Source organism: Dreissena polymorpha, chromosome 7 (assembly GCF_020536995.1).
Source record: "Dreissena polymorpha isolate Duluth1 chromosome 7, UMN_Dpol_1.0, whole genome shotgun sequence".
Taxonomy (NCBI): domain Eukaryota; kingdom Metazoa; phylum Mollusca; class Bivalvia; order Myida; family Dreissenidae; genus Dreissena; species Dreissena polymorpha.
The window spans coordinates 64,790,015-64,813,351 of record NC_068361.1 but is presented as its reverse complement, the minus strand read 5'-3'; the positions used below and the strand labels follow the sequence as shown (position 1 = coordinate 64,813,351).

Below are 23,337 nucleotides of genomic sequence, written 5' to 3'. Positions count from 1 at the left end.
CTGTTTAACATTTGATACTTACAAAACATAAGAGGAGGTTTTCATCACTTTTTCACAAATATTCTCTTTCATCCTGTTAACTGAGCCCACACTGACCTTGATTTCAGATACGAAGGCCATTGCTCAGAAATATTTCTTAGTTATTTAGAGTATCTATGAAAATCCTTTCACTAAGAGTATTTCACATCCAGTAGCTTGATTCATCTACATGTGCAGTGTCATTAGCCACTATGCTTCATTAATGACGAATCATTACGCACTGTACATCATGGTAAATCATGACAACGGCAACAGATAAATAACAACATTAAAACCAATTTGAATATTGCTGTTGTTTTACGGTTTCCCTGTCACAGTTATACACCAATGACTTGTAAATATATCCAAATCACATATAAAGCTTCAGAAACAGTAACACTGAATGAACCCATGCATGGGATTGAGTCAAGTGGTTCCAGCACAATGTTTGAGTCATCCACACCATAGAAAACTCTGCTGCTTAGAACAGTCATCCCACTTGACAACTAGTGCATTTTATGTTGCCAGGGTAGCATTGGGAATCTCATAATTGATTCTGCACCAAATAATCCATTCTTATTTGCATGTTATTGTGCCTTCCACCTCTCACAAGTCATATACTTATCATTCAGTTATATTTGGTTTAATATATCCTCACCGAATTTACGGGCAAGTTTTTCCACTACATGCTTTTTCAAAATAGTCAAAGAAAATTTTGTTTCATCAGCGAAATTGCAAAAAGGTCTTTTTACTAAAAATTAATTAAGTCAGATTTTTTTCACTGTAAAAAACAACATTTATTATACAAATTATACTAAAGGCACTTGAATTCAACACCCCCTGTCTCTCAACAAAGGACAGGACACAAATAACACTTCTGTAACTTAACCCCTCGAAACCTCAGCCACAATATAGATAATAGATAACGGACTTCGTTGCTAACTCCTTTAACTCCAGATTTGAATTTCTTTTCACCAGTAGCGAAAATTATCCATTTAAAAATCCACATCAGACAGAGTAAGCTGATACAAGTCTTTATTTATCACCAACAAGCAAGGTTTAATACCCACTGTAGACATCATTAAAGAGACAAACTTTCATCAGAGCTTAAACCCCTTTCATCCACCTGGTCCCTTTAAGGCAGAAAGGCAGATTTGTATTGACAAATGTTGTTGTGTCCTTATTCAAACAATATGAGGAAGTAAACCCTTTTTTATTGCACTTAAAATAAACATCCTTTGATTTGCTGTTGTCTAAAAGAAAAATATGTGTTAATACTATACGCAATAATTAGGATTTTAATTTACCCATACCATTTCTACGTTTAGTGCTATGCTTAAAAATGTCATTGTACATTGATTCGATTGTAACTACCAGTCATATTTTTAACTATCAGTTATGTAAAAATTTATCAGCTTATCTAATTAATTACTTCCATTGCCAGATTAATACACCACCTTATTTCTTGAAAAGTACCCACAAACTTTCTGTTTCAATAAATCCACCATATCTCTCACATAATAATATGGGTATTGCTTGAAATGATCATTCCTGTAGTACAAAATAAGTATTTGAAAATTCTGACTTATTAGTGTTGCTCAACCACTCTCTTTCTGTTTGATTTTTCAACATTGGGTACTGAAATTGTGTTTACCTGTTCTGCACATGGAATAATCATTACCTGAGCATCATCATGCTCATTACCAATCCTTGCAAAGCTCAAATGTACCTATTATTTGCTAATGTTCATGAAACAAACACTTCTGTTGGATGCTTATATTGTTTGCGTCACTGTACTACTCTGTTTTTTATTGTTTTCATACTACCCTAACCATAAACCATGTGATAAAAAACACGATTTCTGGCCAAACTACTCCTCAACGACTTTTGGTGTGTCTGTTAATTATACAGGATCTTGGGTATCAATAACAAACTGCCCTAAAATGTGGTTTTCTACCTTAATAACTGCTAGCAATTATAAGATATACATCATGAAAGAAGGGTTTATTTCTATCAAAATGACTAGACAAACAATTGTCATGCCTTGAATGAAATACGCAGTGTAACAAAACCATCATCAGTGTCAGTAGTTTCCAGAGTTAAAGACCTCAGTTTAAAACACAGTTGTTTCCCTTTGAATGAAGAATTCTTTTACAACACAGATCAACCTTTACCATGAGGCACTAACCCCATTAGACATATTATATTGCGTTTCAAAATGAAAATGCTCAAAGGTTGTCCTTTCTTAATGAACTATTAAAGACAACTGTAACTAAGGTAAAAATAAGTATAATTCATTATTGTAATTAAAGAATTATTTAAGTACAGTTACTGTTGTCAATCATGTATAGGTATCAAGTATTATGCACAATATTACTGAATCTACAGAAAACACAATCTGGGAAAATTGGGCTTAATGCTTTGTGCAGTCTGTAGAAGCCCATCAGGGACAACACTTTCCTTTGTTATGGTGTTTTCCTTTAAAGGAAGACTCTTCAAAACAACAATCCATTCAAGACGGGCATTGTGGTCCCTAATTAGCCTCTGCGGACTGCACATGCTAATTTTTGCCAACACTTTATGCATTATGACCCCTTTACCTATAGGTCCAATTCGGATTGCCTAAGCTAATCTGGGACAACACTTTAAGTCCCTTTTTTCAGAGCAAGGCGCAAAAACTTCAGAGGTTTCATGACGAAAAGATTCAACTCAGACACCCACCATACATACAGCTAACATCAGCAAAGCAATATCATGATGAAAAGACTTGATGGGGGAACAATTCAAGTAAAGCCAATTACAACATCTGGCAAGTAATAGATGATTCAAATACTTTCCAGGTGAGATACTGAAACAAGAACAAGTGGTTGAGAGGGTACTGTGTCTGCCTGCCAAGTTTTGATGACTTTTTCACATGTGCTAGCTTATAATCTTGTCTGGAAAGATTTTGGCTGCAAATTCAAATTGTGCATGGTTGTACATTGTGTAATATTGTATGTTTGAATTAAGTAATTGTATTCTCATGAATTGAGTAAAGGATCATTTAAATTCATTGTTTAGTGAAGAAAGTAATTCCAGTAAAAAAATAAAAAAATATTTGAATCAAATCAAGGAGATAATACAAACAATAACTTACAGAAACTGAAGAGGCATCTTTCACCAATCCAACATGAAATTCACACACTAATTCACGACAGAAATAATACTTGCACCGATAAGTAAATGCTAAAAGCTCTTTTTAAACTGCACACATCTCAATTAACTCAATCCAAATTACACATTAAGTTACCTCACAAAGACCGTCTAAACAATTGACAAAACAATTCCCAGATTTCTGCAACTGTTAACATAATTTTCCGTACCTCTGCCAATGGATTAGCATAAGAAACATGAAATATAACATTCCAGCAAATGTGTGCAAGCTAATATATATTTCCTTTTTATTGATTCCACTTATTCAACAGGAGTATATTAAACCTTCTTAGGAACATGGTTTCTCATTCCATCAGAAATTAATCAAAACTGACAAATGCTTGGCCAAGAGAATAAATATTTGTTGTACAGTCAAATAGAAGTTAGAATATCAAAACTTTCAATAAAACTAAATAAAACATGTTTTCATTTCCTGATCAATATTACATGCTATATAATGTCACATATTTTCTTGAAGATTATCAATGTAAATGTTCAGATCATCATAGGTTAATTATTTATAAATAATTGTAGAAAATCTATAGATGTTTTCTACTGGCCTTACAATATGTCACCAAAATTGTAAGGCTTAGGTTTAATAATCGTTACATTTTCGATCAAGAATTGCTATGAAAATCATAGGTACAAGCCTGAGAGCCAGCTGATAACAGCATTTTCATTTATCTGACAAGTGTCAAAGTGGGTAGTTAGTGCTTTTAATTAGTGCATTGCCCTTTAATAGCGATTAAAACTGTTTGATACAATGGACAACATCCTGATAAAATCTAATACAGCTGTCAAATAAATCCATGAATTTGTAATGGCTATTCATGTGCTTTTAAATCCATTCTATCAATAAAGTATTGCTGAAATTAAGATTTTGAGTATAACAGAAACAACTTTTGTGTTCCCTTTTATCAAATTCCATTTCATGAAAGGTACCCCGGCGAAATGTTGTTCATGATTTCATGAACACTTCAAGCCAATCAAGAACTGTTCATGAACGGTTCTGAAAAAGTTCCTGAGCTTGGTTCATGAACATTTGGACATGAACTGTTCTTAAGACATGTTCATGAACTGTTTATGAATTATTGTTGAACATTTCAAAATTCATGAACAGTTCTTCATCTAACCATAAATACTTAGTGATGAACATTTCATGCACAAGTATTTCTAATGACTTTTCTGAGACAGACTTTAAGGATCCGTCATGAATAATTCATGAATTCCTTTGTGCTAGATGTTTCATACATATTTTTGAAAGTAATATTGAAATGTCTAGCATACAAATCTTGTAGATTTGTGAAACTGTGAAGTTAGTATGAATATGCATAGTACTTTCACCACTGTAAGTTAGAGTTCTTGACCTGTTCTAGAGAATTTTAAGAACATTTGTACAAGAACTGTTCCAGAACTGCCTTCAGGAACATTTCAATAACTTTTTAAGGACCTTTCCTGTTCTTGAATTATTCTTAAACTATTCTTGAACACTTTAAGAACTTTTTTGAACAACATGTTTCCTTCTGATGTTCTTAAACAGGTCTACACAATGTTTTTGAACGTATGATGGACTTTTTAAGAATCCAATATGTTCTTAAAAGGATCTGTCATTGTTCTTGGAAGACTTAAAAGACAAGTTTAAGAACGTTTTAAGGACATCTTATTTCAAGAACAGTTTAAGATGATATCAAGAACTCAATGTACATTGCATTGCTGTTTTTACAAAGAAAGAATATTGTGTGCACAGGAAGTTGAAACGGAAGGCACATGGTTTATGTTATATTTGAAAATGTAAGTCTTTAATAAATTACCGGCTGAACTGATCAGCCATTGGTTCCATTTCAAGTTCTTTGGCACTGTAAGTGTAACCATTTCAGGGAAACCATTGATTAGTAAATGATTCTTGAACTGAAAATGAGACTATTCATAATCTTTTCAATACATGAATTATTCATGAACATATAGTGCAAAGTTGTATTATGAAATTTAAAGAGTATTATCAAACCACTTGTATCTCAGTTATTAGTGTTATATTTAAATTATTGTTATATGTTGCTATCAATATGTTAAGTGCTAATACAAGACTTGTTTCTTCTTACCCTGACCTGTTTGTTGAGCTTTAGTAACACTTATGATAACCTTTGCATAAATTGACAAATTCTTGTTCATGAATAGTTCATGAACACTTCATGCCACCTCAGTTCATGAACTCTTGAAGAACTATGGTTCATGAACTATTCACTTACAGTTTGTGAACAGAAAATGAGCCATTGAAAAATAGACGGAAAATGTTCATAAACTGTTCGTGAACAGCAAAACCCTGAAGAATTTTTCAAGAATTGTGTTGTTCATGAACTGTTCAAGAACACTTCATGCCATTGATGTTCATGAATAGTTCATGAACATTTCATGCCATAATGGTTCAAGAATAGTTCATGAACACTTCATGCCACACGGGTTCAAGAATAGTTCATGAACACTTCATGCCATAAGGGTTCAAGAATAGTTCATGAACACTTCATGCCATTAGGTTTCAAGAATATTTCATGAACACTTCATGCCATTAGTGTTCATGAACAGTTCATGAACTAAAATTTCAAGAACTTTTCACAGACGTGGCTCATTTTCTGTTCACAAACTATTCGTGAACAATTCATGAACTCAGTTCATGAACAGTTCATGAACTGTTCACAAATTATTCGTGAACTGCAGAACAACATTTCGCAGGGGAAACATCGAAGAAGATTGTATATAATTCAGACATAACTGCTACTGTTCATGTAAATTAAGACTTAAAAAAAAGGCTCTAGTAACGACCAATTTTTCACTCTAAAACTGAGAATAAAATCGTGATAATATAATTATGTGTCAGTAGAAATTTGGATTAAAAATAAAATTTCTAGGCATCAAAGTCAGTAGCTTCATTAAAGTTTAAGCTTTATCAATTGACTCATGGAGATTCATCCTGCATTCCTTAGTAATGTCATTTCATTACCTCCCCTTATTTGGACTCTTCCCTTGCATTGTGACCAGTTTTATCTCCCTTTAAACTACATCTCTTGTTTCATCAACCCCCATATCTGTGCACATTATCTCCAGATGGCAATGACTAATTACTGATTAATTAAGAATCAGTACATAATGGAAATACCACATATAAGATAGCATAGATAACTTACTGTAACCTGCTGACTCTAAACAAACAATGTAATTTCCCTCATTATGATGTGCACTCAGTAATTAATTAATTTACCAATACTAAGGTATTTCCTCTTGGGACAGTTTAGATACATTAATTACTGCTTGTGGAGAAATTGTGAGTGAATATTTCACATAGATTGACTGGTATGTACTTCAATCACTTGCTGCAAATTTGGCTACTGTAAATACTTTGTTGCACAGAATTTAAACACTGTAACCATTACCTCCAAATACCAAAAAGTGTTTTTATATCATTTGCCAAAATGTTTACTTTGCTTGCATTTTTATATACACTGTTATCGTTTTTATTGGTTAAATGCAATGTCCCCAGATTGTTGGAGTAATAAATTTTAAAATTATGAGTAATGTCTTTTGTCTGTTTTTATTTCATTATATTGACTTATTATGTACGCCTTCACAGTCACATATATCAATATTGCAAGTATGAAATATTGTTCACACAAGGATGAAAAGAAAGTTATCAATTGTTCAACACAGGGTTAATGAGGTGTCAATTAATTTAACAACTGTAATTAAAGTGTCCCCAAGCTCAGTTTCTTTGGCAACAGCAGACCACCGAGAAACTACTACGTACCTTGCAACAACTACCACGATATACTAATGTTGCAAACTTGCCCACTCACAACATGATCATAAAGAAGGCATTTCACATCTGTCAACCAATTCACCACATCTCCAATACACCACATCTACGCTTTAATATCAATGGCTGAATAATTTATTCTGACCTCCATAAAACATCCTACCACAATAATATAACAGCAATTTATGAATAACTGGAATCATTATTTTGTCCCACAATACGACAATAAACACATACAATTCTATTTGTGATTTGCACAACTGGTTTCACTTTCTGCATTTATTATTTGTTTGTTTCAATTTCAGTAAGATTTATTGCATTCTTTCAAGTTTGTGCAAAGTCAAGCATCTTGTTAACAATAAATCCATGCAGTGGTATTTGCTATCAGTCAAAAGTGTAAATAATACTTTATTAAATTGTCTTCTGATTATTTAACAGGACTTTTGCAATTATTATGTTTAACAATTTCAAACAGTAAAAGATCCTACTCTTACCTTAAATCACTCACTTTCTCAGGAGCACATATTAAAGGGAAAAGATATTTCATGGTAAAGTCTACATATATAAATGATCATTATATGATCCATATAAGAATTATATTGTTTAATCTTCAATCATCAAGTAATAAAACAATGTTCAATAATATCATGTTAAGCTTGTCAAGGAACAACATGTATGAGAATACAATTGACATGAATTTCGCTCTTCAGATTTTTGTGATAGCATAAGAATGACAGGTGCTAAAGATTTCTATCTGAACTATCAGATGCTATAATGGCTGTCAGTTCTTACAATGGCAGTTTTATTTTACCCTAACACCCTTCCCTGCAGCAAAATTGAGTGAAATACACTAAACACATAAAAGATGCATTGGTGACAAATAATCAATATTCCCATTGAGTGATTTACACTGAAAACATGCAAAGGTGACAAGAAATCTATACTGTTGACAGCATACACAGGTGCATTCTAATAACATCAGATATGTTTGCAACTTTCACAACTTAAACATTTTTTGATCATCAAATTACCAAAAAAGTGATGATTCATGAATGCACAAGTTTTAGGTTAAGTACTTATTGTGTATAGGTAAGTGCACATGTCAGTGTAACACGTGTTTGCTGGCACGTGAATATGTCCACCCTCATGTGCAAATGTCAACAACGCATGCTCTTAAAGGGCAAACTGTGGTAATGGCTGAATTATATCCATTAAGGAGGCTTTTTGCAATTAAAGAGTAATAAAAAGTACATTATAACACTTATCAGTTTTGACCATAAATATCTGAAGGTTCAAAGGGACTTTATTGGTCACAGTATGTTGTATGTTTTGATGCAAGTCAGTAAATGTCTTAAATTGTGTTATTTAATCATCATAATTGAATAGCTGAATTATGATTATAAGAATATAATTTAAGTACGAAGTACGAAACACATACAATTATTTAGTTACGACTTCAATTGAATATACCACCCATCAAAACTACCTGAAAAATCTCTTCAAAATATGACAGCAATTTAAAGGGGCCTTTTTACAGATTTTGGCATGTTTTGAAGTTTGTCATTAAATGCTTAATATTGATAAATGTAAACATTAAATTTTAAAAGCTCCAGTAAAAAATCCAAAATTAAATTTAAAAAAAGGAAAAAAAAGTAGCCCGCAGCAGGTCTCGAACCAGTGACTCCAGGAATCATGAAGTAAAAACGCATATGCCAACTGAGCTATTCTGCCAAGCGAATATAAGATGCGTATTTTATACCTTATATAAGCAATCTTCGTAGTTTCACAAATTTAAACAACAAAAACAGAACTCTCCAAATTATTCAATTGTTTTGCGTTGCAACGCTTTATAATTTTCAGGCTTTTTTAATCGTCATAAGATGGATATAATGGTTATATTAGACCATGGTAAATGTTCAGTATTACTATTTTCTCACAAATATCATAATTAAACCGAAAAATTTGCGAATCTGAAACAACTTGTTTCAATTTTGTCAATTTACCAAACCGTGAAAAGATCCCTTTAAGGAACTAAACTTATCACCAACCTTTGAGATTTTCTTGGCCGAAGAGTAGATGCTAGATGCATAAAGATTGGAGGAGCAGCAAACACCATTTTGCTGCTATAGTTTTCCCAAAGGTGAAATAAAAATAATCCAATTATTTATACAATCCAGTTTTATGTGTATATTATAAAATATTGAGCTTAACATCAATGTTTGCCAAGTTGGCACTTTGAAATTGTGTTCACAAAACTCACACTCAACTCAAACATTCCTCACCCATGTTTCAAACAATATCTCTAGTGAGTGTTTTTTTTTATTAAAGCTGACACATGCTAATTTTAAGCATCTACTTTGAATAAATTAAAACTAGCATATCCTATGTCAGATTCCATCAACCTCATTAATTCATTCATTCATATGCAAGAAAGAACATTCAAACCGCTAGCTATTCACTCACTGAGTATAATGTAAATGTATACAGGGAAATAAGAAGTCTGGACAAATTTACTATCCACACCTGTCAATAAAGTGATAAAGCAAATGTGTTACTATTTTTAGTATCAATTACATCACATGACTGATCATGTGACCAGGAAATTCAGTAATAAGATGGATGCATTAACAACATTTATGTTTATAGGTCATTGATAGGTGATTAATATTAATTCTGCTTAAATTCTGAGCTTACAACTCAGCTGCATCAAGTGGTTAAGACAATATTTATTTCTTTAAATTAATTCAAGACAGGTTTCATTAGAATCAAAACATAATTTTATAAACTTCTAAAAAATAATACAGTATAATGCCATTAATTTTAAATTCTAAGCTTAAGAAACATTAAATTGTCATTCCATTTCACCTTGAGTCAACAGTATCAAAAATGTGTAAATATTAGGCTTACCATTTTATACTGAATTAATACAATCAATAATTGCTTAAGATTGTTTTAAATCTGTCAATTCTTTCATTATAAGATTCTATATAGTATAATGTAAGAATTTGCATTGTCCATTCTCAAATGATTCACATCATACAACTTACTCTTGGTCCTAACTATGTTTCAAACAAACAAACAACAACACTGTTGTGCGATTTGCGAGAGACGCATATATTTTGGCCGCATGTGCACAAAGTTTCAAGACAATCTTGATTTTCATAAAGCAGGTACAGTAATACGAAATTACAAGTATAATTGATGCGCATTTTCATCATGCGCATAAATGTATGCTCAGGTAAAATCTGTAGTAAATATTCAGTAAATTGTGTTTAAAATTAAACCGCATTACGATAAAGCATCAACTACAGATTTAACCATATATTCGTCACAAGAATGGTAGCCGCCTACGAACAACTCCCTTTTATGGTGGGTTTATTCCCTACCTAGGAAGAAACGTGGGGCACGTAGCAATGCACTTAGACCATTCTTCAGAATATCAGAATTACGGCCTTTATCCGAGCATATACATAACATAAAAAATAAAATAAAACAATTATGGATATACAATATATACATAAAAATGTACTCATACAAATCATGAATTTGAATTTGATCTTGCCACGTTGACGCCTTCGCTAGAACTGATTTCTATCGCTATTTATTTCTATAAATAGCAATACACAAAACAAACTCGCAAAACCGGTTTGTTTTCTCATGTCCGTCAGGACAAAAGTACTCCGCTATACGATGTAACGCGGAGTACTATAATGATATTGTTTTAAGCTCTTACTCATTAACCCTTTGCATGCTGGAAAATTTGTCGTCTGCTAAAATGCCGTCTGCTCAATTTCTAAAAATAGCATTTTCTTCAATTTTTTTTCAAAGAATACTATCTGAATAGCAAACAGTTTGGATCCAGATGAGACGCCACGTTCTGTGATGTCTCATCTGGATCCAAACTGTTTGCAAAGGCCTTCAAAATTCGGTTCCCGCACTGATAGAGTTAAGTAGATTTATTAGCAATTGTACATCATTTTGTTCTGTTTTTGAAACAGCCTATGACACATTTTAACCTGTTTAATAGAATTTATTATCATGTTATGTTTTTGTTCCTTACTAATTTAATTATCAGGAAAAGAATAAAAACATAACAGACAAAGTATTTTAATTGAAAACAAAGACTTCAAACAATGCATCCTTTTCTGTCCTTGCTATTTCATCTAAATGTACTGCCTTGATTTAGGACTTCTTCAACATTCAACAGTAAATCTTAATCATTGATATAAATGCATGTTGACACAGAATTGTTTCAGCTAATATTATATGAAATAAAACTTCATGGACTTTAACTGATGACAAATTGCTGCCAGTTTCATTGAGAAAATTCGTTATCATTTAAAGTGCAGTGAAATAAAACCATCATAGTTTTTCATTTAATGGCTTAACATTAAACTGGAAATTTAGCGGGCAATACAATGTATTTTATTAAAACCAATAATAGGCTTACACAATTTTCTTTGTACATTAATTTCCTTTGTTTCATCCAAACAAGAAAATGTATCTCTCTATATATAAAGGAAATATACACATCAATCTCATTTTTTCTTCCTTAAAGGGATCTTTTCACGCTTTGGTAAATTGACAAAATTGAAAAAAGTTGTTTCAGATTCGCAAATTTTCGTTTTAGTTATGATATTTGTGAGGAAACAGTAATACTGAACATTTACCATGGTCTAATATAGCCATTATATGCATCTTTTGACGATTTTAAAACCTAAAAATTATAAAGCGTTGCAACGCGAAACGATTGAATAATTTGGAGAGTTCTGTTTTTGTCGTTAAATTTTGTGAAACTACAAAGATTGCTTATATAAGGTATAAAATACGTCTAGTATGTGTACTAGGCGGAATAGCTCAATAGGCTAAAGCGTTTTTACTTCAGGACTCTGGCAGGACTCCAGGGGTCACTGGTTCGAAACCTGGTCCGGGCAATGTTCTTTTCCTTTTTTTAAATTTTATTCTTGATTTTTTACTGGAGCTTTTACGATCCAATGTTTACATTTATCGATATAAAGCATTTAATGAATAAGTTAAAAAATGCCAAAATCTGTGAAAAGGCCCCTTTAAGCACTCAATTTCATGTAGATGGCCAATTGACCTAAATATATTTTCCCTATGCTTAGTCCAGTGGGTGCCTTATTGTACTAATTTAAAATAGATAATTATATTCATAAATTTAAAATAGATAATTATATTCATATTTATCATTCAATAATTTGTATACATAATCCAACAAGTAATTAATTCAGCCAGATTCTGTTGTCACAATAACATCATAAATAGGTAATTGCGACACGGTAACCATAACTAGTACTTGTGAACCAATTTCCACACCGGCCAAAATGACCGCCCAAATGACCGGTTGCATCATGGCATAATTGGCACTTACATAAACAATACAATGTAAAACCAGACAGTAGTGAGTGTGTATCAATTTCCCTGGTGAACTAAGATGAACGTGTAAGGATGCCAGATCTTTTGGTGAAGTTAATATGAAAATAATTGGGCCTCTGCAGTTGAAGCCATTCTGATGCCAAGAGAGAGGCAATAAATCATAGATGCCAGGATTCCTCAACCAGGTTTTTGATAGTATGTTGCAGTGGTGTGCCATAATATCATGTCATTGAGCAACAGTTTACTTGGGCACACATTCCATTTTTACAAACACTCAAAAATGTTGACATGTATAATATGAGATAACAGATCATAGGTGGACATGAAGGAGTGTGTTGGCAAAAGTTATGACACACTTCGAACTAAAGAGTCTAGTTCGTCTTTGTGACATGATACATGGCATGTCATGCGAAAATGGGCTTTATGGTCAGGAGCTACCCTATTCACTAATGAGACATGAAATGGCACATGTTACCTTTTTGCACCAATGGGGCCATATCCTGACCATAATACGCCATTGTGCATGCGGCTTCAGTATAATAATGATGTAATTTTTATGGTCAGTAATATATCATTAAACAGTGTATGTTTATGAAGGGGAAAGATTCTCCTGTTATATTATACAAAAAATTCAATTGAATTATTTACATATCCAGAGTTACATGCTGTATAGTAATTGGTGTGTATTAACAGGGACTACCCTACGGGCGACTAGAGCGATAATTTCTCTCTAACGCCCGTGATTTCGCCCTACAAGCCCAGAAAAGCAAAAATAAAGTCGCCTGATTGTTTGAGTTCACAAAACCGGAAAAGCGAAAATCAAGCCGCCCTTTTATTTTTGGCGTGCTACCCCCCCCCCCCCCCCCCCCAGGCGATTAGAAAGTTTATTGTTTGTGGTTTATCTAACAGTTACACGATTTACCCCCTGCACGGATCGTTATTAGACCGTGACAAAGCAGTCCCTTAATATTGGTTGCTATAACAACACACTCATGCCTCTTCACGCGTGCTGTAAGTTGTCTAATGATTATGTGATAATTTTATTGACCATCCGATAATAGCAGGTTTTTGGCAGACTGCACGGTTGAAGAAAGTCGGCACAAATAATTTAAGCAAAACAAAGTTGATCAAAGGTCTATTAATTACGTAGATCAACTATAAAGTCCAGCAAGTTTTGTCAGTTTGATAATCCACCGATAATTACATGTACGAGTAACACACATCTTATATAAACTGGAATCACAGTTCACATTTACACTAATAAGTCATTATACTGCACATAAATATTGAGAAAACACATTTTCTTGAGCAGATATAAATTATCCGAGTAGAATTAAATTGCTACGTCATGACCTTTGACATTGCAAATGGCGGACGTAATGTAACATTCAACCCGCGTTTTATTCAAAGCTGGCGATTCAAGTTACAAGTAATGGTGATTCAATAATGGAGAAAGCATTAACTGGATTTAACAAATATTTGACAAGGTTTGTTAAACCAGATAACAACAAGGAACATTTGGATTATTAAAGTAACAGGTTAGGCATTCTTAAGTGAACATATTTCGGACATGTATAGTATTCGGATAAACAGTTATTGATATACTAGATGTTCCTTGTTTTAAGATTGCGTTTTGTTACTAAAGCAGTCATGGGGATGATGATAATATAATGACGATAAATATGTGAAGAAAAGGTGCTACCGGTACATATCTTAAATTACTTAAATGTGTTAAATGACTTAAATGTGTTATGATAAAGTAGATTTTAATGAGAATTTATTGTTTTTACAAATAAACATAGTTAAATGATAGAAATTATAAAAGTTGTGAAATAGACATGTTTTGTTTTTGATATTGTTCGCACAAACGTCTCCCTGATTTTCAAAACTTCTCTCTGTTTCAGAAAAAAGGAGAGAAGTCATTTCTCCCTATTTTTAAGGCCTAGGGTAGTCCCTGTATTAACTTTTGTTCAGAATGTATACTTTGTTAGGCTAGCTAAGAAGTATTTACTTTTGAAATCTGTCTTTCTTGGCAACACAGCTAATGTTGACGAATTAGTTACCACAGAGAACAATACAGTATTGCTGTGATTAATGACTAAACTACAAACATCAAACAAGAATCCAAAACAGTTACATGTAATATATCACAAAACATAGACATCACTTGAAACAGCCATTTTGTCTGATGGCAGTAAGTTATGACACCATTGACAGGAAGTGATGTAATAATCAATATACCTTTTGTCATTGATGTCAATTGCTTTATGGGTAAGACAGTAAGCCCTGCACAATTGACAAACTAATTTCATTTGAAAGACAATACATGAATTCTTCACCTATGATCAAATGTCCAGAGTACTCAATGTCAAGATACCTGTAAATTATTGTGACTGACTGAATGGAACTGTCAAAGAACAATGAAGTTTGAACTGTTTATATGCGTGTTCATATTATTGTGCAATTCTAACTTTTAACCAATGGGTAAATGACCTTTACAATCACTAACAAAATGATGTCCAGTAGAAAATGAAACTAGCTACTGAGCTGTAAAAACATGCAATCTGTGAATGTTTTCTTGTACTTGTGTTGTTATACATTACATGCTGTTACATTGAGGGTTCATATGATTGTTTCAAATCACAACGCCAACTAAATTAAGTTATCATATGGGTCTTTGATCCTGAGACCACGTTTTGCTGCATTATGTTTGCAAGAAAAAGAACAAATAGTAATAAGACTAATTTCAGAACGGGCTTGACATTGGAAAACCCCAGAAATCTATCAAAACAAAATTGATGAATTGAAAATCCTTTCAAAATCAGCATGATAACTCATCAATTGTTATTGTTTGAATGTAGCCATTGAAGGATATCATGGGTCTAAGCATTGCTTGTACAGGCATAATGGATAGGTTATCCCCAAATTTTAAAAGATACAGCCATCAGCTGAATATCTTGAATAAGATTTTTGGTGTCTTGCAACATATTTGTTTTTGAAAGAAAAGTGTATTCTTATCTTATGAGCTGCGCTGTGTGAAAATGGGGTTTAATGCTTGTGCATTAAGCAGTCCGCACAGGCTAATCAGTGATGACACTTTCCGCCTAACTTGACTTTTGCTTAGAGCAGACTTTCTTCAAACAAAAAACAGCGGAAAGTTTCGTCACTGATTAGACTGTGTGGGCGGCACAGGCTTATCTGGGATGACACTTAACGTACAAGCATTAAACCCCATTTCACACACCACAGCTCTGATATAAGAAAGTCCAGTACACCAGTTTGTCAATCTCAACACTTCCACTTCCCTGCCTGTCAAAGTTCCTGACATATTTATGGCCCATCAAATAGCTTAGATCATATAATGAGCAATAATTACAGCAGCCCACTGGTCAGTCAATGTTAGCCCACTTGTGGTCAGTTAGTGGTCAATAGTGGTCTGGTATGTCTGTCAGAGTGTCACCATGCTTTAAGAGATTGTCAACTAGCGGTCTGTTTACATCATAAACTGGTCACTCATATAAATATGTTCACAATATTTGACAATCAGTGCAATCCCCATATCAAGAATCAGCAAACTGACTAGATAATATTTATTCCAGATACACACTGTATTTATAAGCTTAATGTTATTAAAATCATTCTCTTTTTCTGCCATTTATTGTACAAATATATATTTATCTTTCATATCTTTCACAAATTGATAATTGCATTATTTTTGTCCTTTACATAACAGGGATAAAACGTGCCATCAGAATTAAGACAAAAAAGACGCGTTTAAAGGTTATATTTGGGTAACAATTAGCAAGTAATGAAGAAGTCATTCCATATGAGTTCTTTATTTTCCGACTATAACAGTAAGTCATGACAGATAATTGGCAGGCACAGTTGTTTTTTTCACAAATGGACATTCACCTATCGAAAAAACTTTTGAGAACATTTAAGTATGACAATAATAGCATCCTGATGGTTCATTGTCAATGTCAATGATGTTACACATGTTGTTTTTATCATTTATAATATGTTATTATTAGGGATGGCATCGAATACCAATATCGGTATTCGAATGTTCGCAAATTCATTCAATCGAATATTCGAATATTCGCATAAAACGGCTGGATTGATTTTTACCTTGTTATGTGTTAATTTACATTGGTTTGTAAGTTATATCCGTTTGCTAAATACGAGGCTGTTTATTAACGTTGCTATCGAATAATTGTATCGCTGTCGACTAATACTATGACCGATACTGTGATCGGGCACAAATAGAATGAAAAACACCGTGTCATAGAATTTTATTTTTTAATGATTCCACAGATTTGTAGCAGACCGCGCATATGTAAAACTAAGTTTACACACATTACACGTTGCGGTCTTCTTATCCACAGACCGTGTAAAGTATTCCATACTGCAGAAGGGGCTGGTGGCATTTTCAGATTTGAATTATGATTCCTTGATGATTGTTTAATTTATATCATCTGTTACTTTTGAGTAATTCACATATTTAAATGTCTGTTCAAACTGTGATCACATAAACTAAATTATTATTCGCAAGTAAATTGAAGCCCTTTATTGGTACCTAATTGACAAACAACAGTTCGGGCCCTTTCCTATAGTAAGTATATTGCATTGCGCGATTTGAGTAATTCACACATTTTAATGGCTGTACATACTGTGATCACAAAACTTAATTATTATTCGCCAGTCAATTGAAACCGTTAATTGGCACCCCATTGGCAAACAACAGTCGGGGCCTTTCTTAGAGCGTGTATATTGCATTGCGCAATCAACACTGATACGGGCCGCGTTATCAGTTTGACACGAAGAACGTCACGTCAATCATGTTACTCCCAAGTGATTTCGGTTGCTTTTTAGTAAGCGATTCGCAGGTCATTAAATATTAGTGAAATTACGTTTGAAAAAAAAAATGCGAATATGCGAATATCATTTTTATTATTCGAATGCTGACCATTCAATCGAATATTCGATTATTCGAATAATTTTGCCATCCCTAGTTATTATGCATTGCACTGTCAGTTTTAAGGTAAAACATTGGTCAATTACCTAAAAGATACTATTTCTATTTTAAAATGTCTGAACCATATATAACCAAGCAATTAATACATTTATTGCAACATTTAATTTGGTAATGAACCTTAACCCATGAAATGGTTGACATAAAGTGCATAATTGCCACATAAAATGAAAGTCATACATGTTTTGCATTCACCTTTTTCTACTTGAACTATTTAAGTTTCAATTAGAATTTTAGGTTGCGAAAATAAATGGCATTCTTAACATTTGCTAATTTACACAGATGAATAGCATTTTTCCATCAAGGGTTCAGTCAATTAATGTCTTAATTAATTTGTTTTATGGCAAAAATGACTAACATTTCGTTGCAATTTACAAACTATTCAAAGCATTAATTGGCAACATCTGCTCTTAATCATTGACAATATGTTAACAAAGTTTTTCTTTGGCATTTGGGTCAGGCTAAAAGCACATCAAAATTATGAACAACTCATAAATCCCTGAAACTGTGCTCAAAGGGACATAATATCAACAGTCTAAAAATTACTTAGCCGATAATAAACGAGTAGTAAATTTTCCCCAGCTTCATTTGTTTTTTCTGAGCACTTTGGTTGTATTTTAATTATTTTAGCCTTTTTTATGAAAACTGGACTTAATGCAAGTGTGATAAAAATTGATCCAGATGAGCCTGCGCAGTCCTCACAGGCTAATCCAGGACAACACTATCTGCTTTCACATCAATCTGTTTGGAAGTATCTTCTTACAAAAAAACCTAGTTAAGGTGGAAAGTGTTGTCCCTGATTTCCTTCGAGGACTGCATGAATGCATTTCCCATACTTGAAGCTCGTTTTAATTTTGATGCACTGTTATTGACTCAAACAAATTGCAATTTTTTAACGATTTAAAACCCATTCCCTGTTTTTAAGCTGTAGCCTATTGTATGTAATGGTTGCTACAACTACCGACTATTTATAATCTGAAATGCACAGTATTAAATCTTTGATATACATTTTAATTTATTCATAAATTTGCATTGACACAGGATCTTAACAAAACCAGTTTAAAATCAAAAAATGTTTTCCCTGATAAGCCTTGCAGACCGCAATGCTAATCTGGGAGAATACTTTACGCAGATGCAGAAAGCCCCATTTTTTAAGAGCGAGGTATTTAATATAATTTTAAATCAAGGGTCTCATACCTACGTCTCCTCCTGTTCACAATTTTCAGGTTAACCCTGATCTTCTGAATCAGCAACATCTTGGGGATGTCTGGGTTACAATCCACTCAGCATTTCAGTGTCTCTCACAAATCTTCAAAACTACTCAAATAAATGTTTGGCGTAACAAATTCACTTCTTTATAAATCAAGAGTTACATTCATTTCATTTGCTTTTTTGTTTAACCAAATGATTGTGATGTGTGTTCTTAAGAAATCTATTACTTAATCATTTGATATAAAAATCTATGGACTAAGCCACAGATGAAACATTAATTCGACTGAATCAACACAAGCTTTTACAAGCTATGATAATAAACACTACTAAAACCACACACATAGATCTGTCAAGCATACTTCATTACAAAAACATGTATTATCTAGAAATCCCAACTAATTTTGTTACTTTGAGACACCAATAAGTCAGACAAATCTGTAATGAAAACAATCACACTTGGGTAAAGTTAACCCTTCAGTTTTCACAACTTCTTGAGCCCCACATTTCCAACATGCACATATATCAACTGTTTAACTGAATAAGACTATCATTTAAGTCGCCAATTTCTTCATGTTTAAACTAATTATATTCAACTCAGTTCAGCTGATGAAATTCTACTGAAAACAACTTAAAAACGTTTGTGTTTTATCTATTTAAATTTGAGCTGATTTCGAATTAATTCAGACTGGTAAATCTCAAGTCCAGCCAAAGTCATGCGTAAAATAGACTGGTTTTCAGTTTGTGTCTGAGAATCTTATCGCTCACAGCATGTACGCTATTTTAACTGACAGAATATTAGCTCAAAACGGCATCGTTAGAATTATTGACTGTTGAAACCGATTTTCAAACTGTCATATGAATTCAAACAAATTGCAAACTTGTCCACTTGAATCCACCTGTATGACTTATCACAATGTGTCAACTGCCAATCATAAGTCCCTGTAACTTGCACACTTGATCTCTCAACTACAGGTTACTAAAGCCCAATATAATCCCATTCACAAAGATATTCACTAAAGGTTTTAAGACCATTGTTGAAGATCATCCTCACAGTCTATTGTTCAAGTATTCATCAACAGTTGAGTCACGGCAAACATTGTAAAGAATTTTCACCCAGTTCAATAATTATTCTACAATGATAAACCGTTGTCAACCATAAAACGGAAAAATATTATCCCTGCAGGCAAAAATAATCCAATTTGAATTTCGATTCATAATTATTTCACGTTTTTTCTCCATTCACAAAGATACTTGATTCACTCTTGGCTGCCTTAAATCTGTGTCAATTTAACTTTACTAACCACATTATAGCTTTACTAAAACCTGCCGATAATTAAATCCTGGGGGAGTTTTCCTCATGTAACAGTCAAACCACAAATGATGAATGATCATGAAAACATGAGAAATAACAGTGGAGTTTGTACTGTCTGCTGTCTTGTATTTTTAAATCAACCAATCCATATACATGAAGGACCAGAAGTACATGTTGAAATAACAGGCAGCATGGGCTAGCTTGCAATATGCCCGCCACTAAAACCCAGTGAGCCTGAACAAATGAAACTGCTGAATAACAATTTACCTACCTACCTTCATTAAAGCTACTTAGGTACAGGATAGTTAAATTAAATGTGCCTGCATGCATTCCCATTGCTCTAGGAAAACCTTAAGTTTTGAATATTTTTACATTTATAAACCTGTTTCTCTAATAATTGTTTTTATGCACAACGAACAGATTTTGATATTTTAAATAGCTGTTATAAAATGCACAATAAGTTTATCTCAGTTACTCAAATGAATCATTTGCATTCAAAATGGATGTTTTGGTATTTTTATTGTATTTGAACAAGCATCCATTTGTACATGATGAAATAAACAGCACCATGAATTACCTGGGCTAGCTTGTAATATGCCCGCCAACAAACCCAAGGAGCCTGAACACATGAAACTGCTGAATAACAATTAACCTACCTACATGTACCATTATTAAAGATTCTAATGTGCAAGAAAGTTTATTAAACAAGAATAAGTGTCTAACCAGTGCTTTAGGAAGACAATTTTAGATTCATAAATATGATCATCCAATAATTGTTTTTTTCCCCACAACCAACATATTTTGCTAATCATAGTTTCAGTGCACAACAAGTTGATCACAGGTACCTGAATGAATCATTTGCAAGCCTGAGAGAGGATTTTGGGGTTTATATATTTTATTTTAACAATATACATTTGGTTTTAAACAAAAATTAGCATTTTGAGACAGCACTATGTAAGAATAAACCTCCACCAAGGGAGGTAAGTCCACTTATGTAAATTCAAAATGAATTTTCCAGAAATATTTTATTACCTCCCTTGCAATCCTTAAAATGCTAAATATTCTAAAGCAAAAATCTGTTTCTTTATTCACATGTGGGTACTTTAAATCTTAATGCGGTTATGTTTTTATATTTTCCTAGATCCAGAACATATTGTCCCTTTTCAATTATTTTGTTGCAAAACTAGGTCATTATCAAACAGATGAATAAACAAGCTTTGTAACAGTTAAAAAACACAATACAATAACGAATCAAAATACAACTTAAATTTATGACGGTTTGTTATTGGTCTATTAAACCAGATTAGAGGAATTGGAGAAAAAAAAACAAGGTTGTCAATTAACCTTTTCCCACTCAGAGGCAAAGTGAAAATGGCTATGTGCAAACAGCATTAAACCAGAACAGCCTGCAAGTAACTCACAGTCTGTTCAGGTTTTATGCTGTTTGCTACTCATCAGTATCTAAGGGTTGGAAATGAAGCCTTTAAAACTTGAATCTAGTAAGAAAGGTGACTAAACTAAATTAAGCTTTCTAAGGGACTACAAATATGTCAAAATACATGTACCTATCTTAACCCAGTTATGCCTAGTGGACTCTCCCATCCTTCTAAATTGGATCAACTTATTTCCAAAATTAGGGATGTCTTGTATATTTATTTCTATATTTAGAATATTTCTTACAGAAATTCCATTAAGCAAACAGCGTAGACCCTGATCATGCGGCGTCTCATCAGGGTCTACGCTGTTTGCCAAGGCCTTTTTTCTAGACGCTAGGCATAAATGAGTTAAGTGGTAAAGGGTTGAAATCTTCAGCTTACAACCCATCATGACATGTCTGTCAGAAGATGTCAGCACAGCTTTAAATAAATGTGAGAGTCATTTGATATTTAGATAGACATCCAACCATGGGAAAAACAACACAGAATACCCCAGTCTCCAATGTTTTACAATTTTCACTGCAAATTATCTGCTTGACCTCCAAAGAATCATATTAACTCCGGTTGATAAAGAACCCTTCACATTAAATTTCCGCTTAAGTCAGTTGAAATCGCCCCAAATACCAAGTAATTCAGGTTTAAATTTGTGATTGATGTGAAAATTAATTGAACCAGATGATAATTGTTAAATAAAGCAGTAACAGTTACAATTTGATCAGGATTACTTACTTGGGGGCATTCAAAACCATTCAGTGACTTTACACAGTAATATAAGAGGCATTTCACAATACAAAGAATGCAGTTTAACCATCTGGATAGCTTTAACCCATTAATTTTATGCGTAGCGTCTAGAAAAAGGCCTTGGCAAACAGCTTAGACCCAAATGAGATGCCGCATGATGCGGCGTCTCATCAGGGTCTGCACTGTTTGCTTAAAGGAATTTCTGTAAGAAATATTCTAAATATAGAAATAAATATACTAGATGTCCCTAATTTTGGAAATAAATTGATCCAATTTAAAAGGATGGGAGAGTCCACTAGGCATAAATGGGTTAAACATCTGAATAGCTTTAATGCTCCAACATTGTGTACATTGTAGAAATACTGAAAATTACTAAAATATTGGACATAATAGCTTAAAGATGAACACTTTTGAAAACGTGGCAGATGATTTTAATGTTTGATGAATTGTCTTCAAAACATCAATGGATGAAGGGGGTCCAAGCAGCATTTTAGCTTGGCCATTTTTTAATTGATTTAGGCCTACTGCATTATTCAAGGGACCTTTTCACATTTTGGTAAATTGACAAAATTGAAAAAAAAAAATCAAATTAGCAAGCTTTCGTTTTAGTCATAACATTTGCAAGCAAACATTAATATAGAACGTTTTCCATGCTCTAAAATATTCAGTATATTGCATCATTTGAAAATTATAAAGCCTTCCAAACATGAAACAATTTAATAATTATTCGATTTAATATAATTTTTAAATTAAATATTTTTATCGTTATATTTTGTGAGATTACTAGGAATGCTTGTATATAGTATAAAATAAAACACTCACTGTATGAGCATGCCGATGGCAGAGTGGTTAATGTGCTAGACTTACACTCCAAGGGTCACTATTATGGTTCAAGTCAAGTTGAGGATTTTTTTCGGCATGCTGTATTAAGCCAGCTTTTCACCTGACCTGACCTTTGTAATTGTCCAATAATATTCAAATAAAATTTCCCGCAGCTAGGTACGAATGAATACACTTCATTTATTCCATTGGCTGATTTGAGTATAACACCAAAACATTGGAGATAAACGCGTCTTTGTAACACTGTGATACTGCATGAAACAATTTTATCTCTAATGAAAAGGCTCAATAGATAGAACAGTTTTACAATCAATTCTCGACATAAATACAGTTTGTGCATTCACCTTTTATT

General features: G+C 33.0%; 1 protein-coding gene across 18 annotated transcripts in view; it reads right to left on the bottom strand.

Moving 5' to 3' along the window:
• Nucleotides 1–23,337, bottom strand: part of LOC127839296 (disabled homolog 2-interacting protein-like) — a 210,017-nt gene that overhangs the window by 29,269 nt on the left and 157,411 nt on the right. Inside the window, exon 1 of one of the 18 annotated variants that reach the window (XM_052367586.1) lies at nucleotides 18,642–19,514. The exons of 14 other annotated variants lie outside the window; for them this stretch is intronic. In XM_052367586.1, the coding sequence (XP_052223546.1) occupies nucleotides 18,642–18,700 (59 nt within the window). In that variant the 5' untranslated portion in view covers nucleotides 18,701–19,514. Of the gene's footprint in view, nucleotides 1–22; nucleotides 106–3,154; nucleotides 3,187–9,063; nucleotides 9,147–18,641; nucleotides 19,515–23,337 lie in introns of those variants that run through there. 3 more of the 18 variants (XM_052367585.1, XM_052367592.1, XM_052367590.1) reach the window with 3 other exon arrangements.